Source organism: Ceratosolen solmsi, unplaced genomic scaffold (genome assembly GCF_000503995.2).
Source record: "Ceratosolen solmsi marchali unplaced genomic scaffold, CerSol_1.0 scaffold7, whole genome shotgun sequence".
In the NCBI taxonomy this organism is placed as follows: Eukaryota; Metazoa; Arthropoda; class Insecta; order Hymenoptera; family Agaonidae; genus Ceratosolen; species Ceratosolen solmsi.
In genome coordinates, this window is record NW_011948413.1 from 4,996,686 (window position 1) to 5,007,059 (window position 10,374).

General features: G+C 35.2%; 1 protein-coding gene across 1 annotated transcript in view; it reads right to left on the reverse strand.

The window, feature by feature from the left end:
* LOC105367654 (histone deacetylase complex subunit SAP130) overlaps nucleotides 1-7,679 on the reverse strand; it is an 8,962-nt gene extending 1,283 nt beyond the window's left edge. The window contains exons 1-6 of the mRNA XM_011506421.1: nucleotides 6,986-7,679; nucleotides 6,383-6,636; nucleotides 2,931-3,342; nucleotides 2,085-2,279; nucleotides 891-1,416; nucleotides 309-455 (exon numbers count right to left, since the gene is read on the reverse strand). Coding sequence (XP_011504723.1) covers nucleotides 309-455; nucleotides 891-1,416; nucleotides 2,085-2,279; nucleotides 2,931-3,342; nucleotides 6,383-6,636; nucleotides 6,986-7,282 — 1,831 coding nt within the window. The 5' untranslated portion in view covers nucleotides 7,283-7,679. The remainder of the gene's footprint in view (nucleotides 1-308; nucleotides 456-890; nucleotides 1,417-2,084; nucleotides 2,280-2,930; nucleotides 3,343-6,382; nucleotides 6,637-6,985) is intronic.
* Nucleotides 7,680-10,374: the final 2,695 nt, after the last annotated feature.

The window sequence follows — 10,374 nt, forward strand, 5'->3', positions numbered from 1 at the left end:
GAAGAGCCGAAAGTACGGGAACTAAGTTCTTCGCTATGCCTGGTTGAAATTAAGATTTATGTAATTATGGGAAAAAATTATGGCTCAAAAAATGTTATCAAATAATTTTGAAATTGTTAAATGAAAAGTGTTACTGTCATAAAATAGCACTCTATTTTTTGAACGAGAATAGAATTAAAATACAACAATAATATATCGATTATAGATTGATCGATTTTTATTCATTTCGCACGATATTGTTAGAACAGTTAATTCGCATATAATTCGGATACGAGTTTTTTTTTTTTTTTTTTTTTTTTTTTAAATACCTTTTCCTGGAGAACTATCGTGATCTCTTTTTCTTAATATACTAGGCCTGGGTGAGGCATTTGGTTTGCCAAGGGGCTCTTCAAATCCTTGCTCAACTAGTAAACGGACTGGTTGCACCGAAGTTTGACGATACTGCGAATACGTACCTGCAACATTTTTACAGTAAAATATAAAAATGCATACAATTATGTTAAAAGTTGAATGTATGAAATAATTTGAATGTAATTGAATTATAAAACTGACGCTATTGTGAAATAACACAAAAATTTGTCTAAACATTACGTAATTGATGCCAGACATTGCAAAGCGGTTATAAGCATCATCCGCAAAATATCCTATATTCATCGAGAGAAAATGACAGATATTTAAGATATTTATATCGTAATTATAAATAAATTAAACATGTTAAATATAAAGCTATTTGTTTTCTTAGTATTTGTTTTATGACTGAAAAATCTCTAACAATGTAACGAGCTCTAAAATTATATAAGTGAAGAATCTTGACTATCAAATTAGTATTCGTTATTAGACAAAATGTAAGAGATAATTTGACTTGGACTAATAAAATTTTTACAACCTACCCGACGGTTCGATGGAATAATATGTAGTTGTATGAGGAGGATGAAGATACTGTCCCTGCACTTGGGCAGATTGCTGGCTAGCAACGCTCGTTGACGTGGCATTGACAGCATTGTTTACGCCAGCGATTGTCCTCTGTAGAACCGGGGTCGGTTGCGGCTGCTGTTGCTGAGATTGATGTTGCGGCTGCTGTTGTTGCTGCTGTTGTTGTATAGCCGCCGTAGATTGTTTTAGCTGGACAGCCTGGATGCCGGGCGCCTGAGCAGTGACCTTGAGGGGCGTCGGAGTAACGCGTGCCGGCGTAAGGGGTAGCGGGTGCAGGGACATGCTGGTGATACGAGCGACGGAGGTGGGTCCGGTCTGGGCGACGCGAGTTACGTTTGCCGCGACGCCCGCATTCGTCGACGTCGTGGCGATTACCCTTGAAACCTGTCCAAAGTTCGTCAGGGGCGTCACCGTCTGTACCACTCGCGACGTCCCTTGCTGTTGCTGCTGTTGTTGCTGCTGCTGTTGCTGCTGCTGCTGTATCTGAGTTTGACGGCAATCATTGATTGAAAGTTAGAGATTTACTTCTAACGCTGCTTTTCATTTTATCTCATTTTAATGGCACTAATAGTGCAAAGTAACATTAAAAATGTTATTACCTTAATAACAAAGATAAACGACGATTTACGATTGTAATACGATAACTTAGGGTTTTCAACTCAACGCCATTATGACGCAAAAAGTTAATTATTCTTCGGTTCATTTAGAACTAAAATTATTAAACTGATTAAAATTGTTTTATCAATAAATAGACACCGAATTTCCTTAAGTATAATCAAGCAAATTTCGTGAACATTCTAATATTCATAAATAGAGAAGAGAATAAAACTCATATTTAAATTGAATGATACTATGGAAAATATATGTCATATAATTTTTATAAAAACTCAAATCGTCCTTTATAAAACAGACAACATAAAGGCAATAATTTTAATGTGAAATTCAACGAGCCGTTGTTTCATTATTTTATAAATCGTGACAGAATATATTGAAATATACATTGAATTATTATCATTATCGTTATTGTTACTATTATTACTATTATTGTTGTTATTATTACTATTATTATTATCATCGTCGTCGTCGTCGTCGCTGTCATTGTTATTATTATAAGAATATAGTCGGCAAAAGGACATGGAAAGGATACTCACGGCTTGTTGCGGGATGACAATACGACTAACGGTACCAGTGGATGCGCCAGCGACAGTGTTGATGGTTAACTGCCGACCAACAGTCGTCTGTACAGAAGTTACTGTAGCTACTCTATTTGGCGCACCTATCACTGGAGCCGCCACGGCAATTCGATTTATTGGAGCACTGCTTATGGCTCTGCTCGTTTGATTAGGCTGAAAATTTTTTAATCGGTCAGTTATTTGGAGATGAAGGGAGGATTTTAACACGAAGTGTCCGGACAGTGATGGTAAAGGTCCCTAAATTCAAATGTCGTTACAATTTTTTGAAACAACGATCATTAAAGTATTCGCATTGCGCTGTCGCAAAAAAAAAAAAAAAAAAAGTAAATAAATAAATAAGAAGGAAAATTAAGAATTAAAGAATGTAAAATACGCGCGGGTGAATTGCTTCGATTTCAAACTAAATTTATGTTGAGTTCATTAGAAAGCATCTTTTCCGTTAGTTTCAATAATTTATGAAAAACATCACTCAACGTTTAAAAAATGTATTTCTGCTATAATTATCATTATTTCTTATCAATATTATTATACGTATCTAATTTAACGGTCAAACAGGGCGGATATCTTTGATATTTTCTCATACCAACTAGTCGTTTAAAGGGCTGTAAATTCGTACTCTCCTTCACCCACGCAATAAAGATATTAGGCAATAATTTTAGAATTTTAGAATAGACACTAGCTCATAATGTAGACATACTCTCGGCAATCCACGTAATTTCTCGTCTGCCCATCAGCGCGCTCATTGCATCCGATCGATTGGAAAATTAATAAAAAAAAAATACTCCAATTGGGCAGGTACTCAACCTGTATCGACTGTGCGACGGACCTCCCGGTTTGCGAGACCTGGGGTATATTCGTGACAACCTGGGGCGTGGGCGGCCTTGTCGGGGCCGGCAACCGGGCGATGTTGTTTTGCGCCTGGAGCACCGGGGCTATGAGACGCGAGGGCGTGGCGGTGACAACCGTGGCTTGGACGGGCCTACCAACTTGGCTCGGGCTTACGAGTCGCGGTTGCGCTTGCTGCTGCTGTTGGACTTGAGATTGAGCTGGAGACTGGACCTGGGTCTGGGCCTGACCCGCGTAGACGGTACCGGTGCCCGCGACGGGTCTCGTAGCCGGCCTGTTTACCACTGGGACAGGGTGCCGCTGGGGCTGTGCGTACACCACCGAGGTTGTCTTCGGCTGCCATTGGCTGTTGGAGGCTGTCGTGCTTACCCTGGAAGAGGAAAGACACCGGACGTCACGTAATTATGGCGAATGCGCCCTTGGCTACGCGGGCCGATGGCATATTCATGAACTTTAAGGATATTCCAATGATCTAGAATGACACTTGTCTTGTCAATGCTTATTTAATGAAAAGGTGGGACAAGTGGATTCTTCAGCAACTTTTCAAGGGAACAACGGACATGAAATTGTTGCTTAAGGAAATTTCGTAAGTATTACGTAGGTAAGTGGTATTACAGCGGTTACATTGCATGTATTCGACGCTATTGTTGAATATTGAATGTCATTTACTCGTAATTTTATCCACGTACATTAAATTCGTAAATTCTGAATGGTCTTTTTGTACTCCAGGACACATGCACCTAAAAAAGCCGTATCAAATAGTTTTTTAATTCATTATTACTTGTTCGGAAAGTTTCAAAAGAATGATTAAATCTTACGAGTGATTTCTACAAGTAATGTATTGCGTATAACAAAAATATTTTAACGACTCTACTAAGTCATTCTCATTCTTCAAAATTAATATGCACGACTAACGATAGCCTTTCGACGCTTTAACCGCTAATGAACATCAAAGTTTCAAACGGTAATTAACTTTGCGGTGAAAGGTGATTTTACCTGTTTATAAACTAATATAGCAGTTTGATAAAAATGCAACAACCAAATACTAAAGTTATTATGTATTAACAGTTACACATCGTGGAAAGCCTCCCACCCAAGTATTTAAAATCGATGCTTATATTCAATGACAAGAGCGAGTTCGATATTCAAACTATTATTCTTGGTATGATTTTAACAGCATTAACAGCAACATTGTCATTTTTATTGACTGAAATAGTTAAATATTAGTATACGGGATTGTCAAAATTAATAATTCGAAAACATGGAATAAGTAATGCTATAAGGCATATAAAGTTAATTGTTATACAACAAGCTCACAATATTCACAATTACATAAAGAGATATTTATTCTTTGATAGAAAAACTCAATGGTTTATATTTTGCGATAAAATAAAAAATAATCATGAAGAATGATGAAACTAAAAAAAAGAAAAATAATAGAAAAATTCTAGTTACCGAGATTTGCGATCGGGGAGCGGTTTACCAAAACCAATAGCGCTATTATGTGTAGAGGCTTCGGAGGCTCTCGGTGTAGAAATATTAATGAGTGTTGATCCACGATGCCCAGCACATGATGGCAGATTACTAAACGCACGCAAGCAAACACATACACACGCGCATGCACACATGAATGATTACATTAACAATAATGAGTAAGACCCTTATGAAATAAGAGCAGAAAAGGTTTTAAAAGTTAAATAAAAGAAGCTCAATTAGAGAATATTGATTATAATTTAAAGTATATGAGTGTACAGTGAATTTTACATATGGATATTTAAACTGTAGATCTTATAATTATATTATTATGGTAGGATTTCATTTATTAAATATATTTAATAAATAGCGTAAGGCCAAGTGTCGGTAGATAAAACGAATTTTTTAATTTTGTTTTTGGATTAAATACGTATATTAGAAAGCGTTTTAGATCATTAATATACATTTAATTGCACTAATAAGTTATAAAATATTTTAATAACCTGGTCCAAATAATTATCTAATGTGAAGAGAGAAAAAAAAACAGAAAAAAACGAAGAAAAATGTGTATGTTCAGTCAAATATTAATTAATAGCTAGTAATTAAATAAAATACATGGAGTATGTCAAAGCTAAATATTTCGTGTTATTTCGATATGATTTTAGATTTTATACATCTCTTGACAAATTATAACTAAAATGACAATATTTTAAACAACTATGAATTTTTGTTTCATATTAAAAATAAAAGAATATTTATAATAATTGTAGACTTGTAGTATTGCACTTGGCCAGGAAAACAACGAGATGATAAAAGTCAAACTTTCGTGCGCCCCTCAGAAATATGAGTCATGCAGCATAAGGCAGCAACTACGTGTATCTGCGTTATAAGAAAATATTCTGGAGGCTTATATTTTAAAATTTTTCTTAAAGAAATATGTTACTCGACCTGTGTATGATTAAATTTTTGTTCAAAGCAGAGACAAAATAGAAAATTCAATCGGACGATGAATTGAAGATTTTTGTTGAACGTTCAAGTATATTTTGTAAAATACGCGTATTGAAATGATGTTTATTGACATTTATAGATAAAACAAATTGTTGGCAAGTACAGCACTAATAATATATTAATTAACAAAGTAAGTTTTATTTTATATGAAAATGAAAACTAAAATAATTCATTATCTCCAATGGTATTAAATAACGGAGTTTCATTTATTTCGCCTTAAAATATCGACATGTATGTACATACGTATGTATGCATATATATATTAAAGATTTTATGCATAAAATCTTTCGTAATCGAAACTTCTGTCACTTGTTTTGTAGTTTGCCATGCGTTGTTATTATTATTATTATTATTATTATTATTATTATTATTATTATTATTATTATTATTATTATTACAAGCTTGGTAATTGAATGTTAAAATTTTATGCCACAAGTCTCGTCTTATTCAATTTTTATGCTTATACGGCCTTTGTTACCAAATTATTGTTGACAAGCAACTCAAAAATCATCAAAATTCATGTGGCACTATTTTCTTTATTTTTTTGAGCGAATATATATTGAAGGTTTATTCATGTATCGCAATTAATACATCTAATTGTTTGGAAATAAAAATTATGTAAATTATTAGACATATATAGAATATTAATTTGAAATATATAGATTTTTTAGTATCTTTTGATAATATTTTATGCTCTTTCTTATATTAAGACAATTTGTAAAATACATTATAGAAATTTTAATCTGCATTTCAAAATAGTGATGTTGTTTAAGAATTTTTCTCAAATAATTTTTCAAATAATATTTCTATAATTATTTTATAGTTGTGGTGCAAATGAAAAATTTGTAATTAGACTTAAAAGTAAAATTAAAACAATGTATGTGTTGTTAATTACAAAAATTGCGTTAAATTTGTAAATATATAATTACCCTGCTCTGGATATTGGTATTGGCTGGCCTGTACTAATGGCCCTAACTAGCGGAGTCGCAACGGTAGCTCTTGGTGTTGATATATTAGCTACTGCTGCAGGCCCACGAGGCACGTGATAGGTCGACGGAATGCTCGTTACAATTTGTTGCGTCTGTTGGGTGGTTTGCTGAATTTGCGATTGATTAGTCTGACGATCTATCGTACTCAACATACTCGGTGCAATTATTCGTACTGTAGATCCAACCGGGCAAAACTGTAAATTAAATCATCGCCATTGCTTTATTTCTTCCTTATGTCTGGATTGTTTTAATTAAATTTATCTTATATTGGAAAAATTATCAAATGATTTGTAGTTAATTATAATAATAAATAGGTGTATCGTTATTTCAATAATATTAAATAACAATATCTTATCAATTTTTGACACTAGTAGTATCATTAGTATAATTAAATATGCTTCGTTACAATTTCTTACAAACATCATAATTTTTGGTTGCTTAAAATTTTACTTATAAAATACTTCAAGGATAAAATAAAATTTTTCTTTAGGTTAGAACAAGTCAAAATTTTAAATTTTCAAAATGACATTTAATACTTCATACCGTACTAGTTGTTATTTTATTGTTTTCCGATGTGCCAATATTAGAAGGAACCGAAGGTTTCATCAAAAGCTTAGAATTAAGTTCCAAGGATATGGATTTTCCTAATGTTGTCGTTTGTCCAGCAACTGTCTGCGCAGCTTGAATACTCTGAATATTACTTGCATTTTGTACACTTTGTATACTCTGAACGGCCTGTATATTCTGAATCGTAGTCAAGTTTTGTGGGACAGTTTGCACATTAGTTTCTGATAGAACTTTCTCCTGTCCACTTTCCGTTGCATTATTATTTGCACTCATTTTTACTTAATAAATACTTAATAGTAGTTGCAGATTTTCTAATGCTAATAATAAACTTATTAAAATAATGTCAAATAGTTTAATGAAGAAATTTACAGAGCAAGCATAAAATTAGCCAAATTATTACATGTTTAATCCAACTTTCAAGTCTGCAAGATTTCCAATGTATAATTAGAAATATGATCATGCAACGTTATTACGATACAGTGAAAAGTGCCCTGTTTCATCATTTTGTAACGAAAGAGAAAATTCTCGATCGAAAATCTTTGCAATAGTTCAATCAAACTGGAATAACATTGTACGTGCTATATACATTTACGAAGGTGCATTAATTGACTAGCACATCCACAAATTGGAAATATAACAAGCCACTGTACTGCAATCTTGTGGTTAACGAGAATTTGAAGAAAATGATGGAAAAGCAGTTGGTATCATAACAAAACACAATCTTCTCGCTCTTTTCTCCCTCGGTGCAAGGTTAGGACGGCTGCACACAAGAATCCTGCTGGAGACCGCTTGCAGTCATGCGTCAAAATACAGTGGAGGAGAGCTCCGTTGATGAAAATCACTCCTAAGCACCGCAATTCCCCGTCCTATATATCGCGATAAGATATTGCCGTGTCGACGCATCTCCTCTTCTACGACGAGGTGCGCGGATTCAACAGCAGGTAGTAAGCTTCCACGTAGCGAGGAACTCGCCCTGTTATCCAGTTCCTGCCCGAGGCTGCCGTTCCACCAAAAGACGCTAAACTTTCAGTTATCAATCTCGAGCGAAACAACGGTTGGATAATGAAAATTACGTCCTCTCTCTTCCCCTCCGAGTGCAACCATTGTCCCGCCGTTGCCGCCACCGCTGTCCCCGTCTTCGTCGCAGCCGTCGTAGCCCCGCTCTACCCTCGTCGTCTCTCCCGCGTTGCGCGCACGAGCGGCTGTTTCAAGCTTTCGACTTTCGAGTTTCAATTTCAACGTACGCGCAGCACGCGATACACACCAAATCACCCTCCGCGTCTGTGTGAATGCGTCCGAGCTACAGGAGCACGAGCATTTCAAAGAGGATTGACGAATGGCGTAAAAACAAAAAGATAAACGACCATTGTAGGGCGCGCGCGCGCGCGCGTTCTCCCTCTCACTCACTCGTCACCCCACCCTCCCGACCTTCGCCGTAGTTTTACGAAACCGCGCTCGCTCGATTTTTTCAATTGGCGCGCATGCGCGGCCGCGTCGGTTGCAGCTCGTCGCGTTGGCAGGAGCGAAGGTGCGAAAATTCAAAGAACATACAGAGAAACAGCTGTTTTCTTCATTGTGACGCAGGCCATCGAAATTTTGGAAAAATATATACGGACTGTATTTAAGCACTTGCACTTGTAAACTGGATGGTAGGTAATGCGAGGGCGGTGGTGAGTCCTACCGCTGTCTCGAGACTATCAATTGTAACAATATCAATTTTATTTTACGAGTCGATCCAATGCCACAATAACGAGCAAGGAATGACAAACATTACGAATCATTTATACAATTAATTTGTATTATTGTAATTTCCAATTCAGGTATTTTAACATACGCTATACGAACATTAGTGGCAATGCGTAAAATGCCTCTCTACCGCCACTTTTTCAATTATCCGCGTAACGAAGTATTTTTAATGGGTTTATGCATACATTTTCAAACAATTCTCCATGCATGATTATCCGTTACTACTCTATGAATTTTAATTGTTGTTATAATTGTAGTTGTTATTTATTATTAATTATTAATTAATTATAAATTGTTAATTGTTAATAATAATAATAATAATAATAATAATAATAATAATAATAGTAATAGTAATTATTATTATTATTATTGTTATTGTTATTAGTTTATATAAAATTAAATTCTTAAAATTTTTTTTTTTATTTTAAAACAATATTACCGTGTCTCAATAAAAAAAAATGAGAAGGTGTAACTCTTCGCCATCTCGCGGAACATATTCAAACTGCTCGGTCCTCTATCTCTGTCAGGCATTTTCACTGCTATGCATGCACATTCAAATTAAACTGTGCAACGTACAAAAGCAATGCGCACACATGCGCACACATGCGCACTCGTGGACGCATGCCCAATCGCATAATCAAATATTGTGATCATAATATATTTCCAGTTACAATTTTACGTCCCAACGATAATAAATCTTTTCTTTGCGTTATAAAGCATATCCCCTCAAAGTATACACTTTGTTTATAATAAAACTTTTAATCTTATAGTGCACGTAACGTACGTGTTGGTTACCAATCAAACTAATTAGATAAACTTTCATTCTCGATACAGATATGCAAAATCATAATAAAACTTCTGCAAGTAAAACGTAAGATCCGGTATACATTTATAGAGAAGGTATTTGAAAATAAATGCATCGAGATGTTTATGTGAATAAATGGAAGAGAAAAGATAAGAAGTCGTAAAGAAATACATATAAAAATCAGAATTCGTATAGGTATTCGAGGGAGGCGGTGGCGGGGTGCGATAGAACATTATCAACAACTTAATAGGAATTTTTTATTGAATTATAATTTTCAAATAAAAATTAATTTACCGTATTATTGTATACGATATTCGATAGTCTCGATTGTATAATAAATTAAACAAGAATGTAAAATGAAATATTGAAAGTTTAACATTATCATTTGTTGCCCTACATTCTCTACGTATTAAGTTGAATGACGTTAGAACGAGAAAGTTATGGAAGAATTCACGGAAAATCGATGATAAGAGCGATGCATTTTAATTAAGGTAGAATTCGTAAGTTCTGCCTAACCTGCAGAACGGAAATTAATGTAAATTGAAGAAGTGTTCATAGTTCATCCGTTCATAGCATAGATACTTTTGCAGGGATAGGCGCAAGATACCCCCCTAACGAGGCGAGCACACTTCACATTATGAAGTGGATGCAACGACCCTTGAGGGAAGAAGGCACACTCGTAGCTCCGGCGATAGCACACCTACGACACCTACGACGCCTATGTAGTGGTGATCTCGCCCGCAAATTCCAATGCACACGGCCGACCATCGCTCCCTCTCGCTCTTTTCGCGACTCCATAGCTACTCGCCGCTGC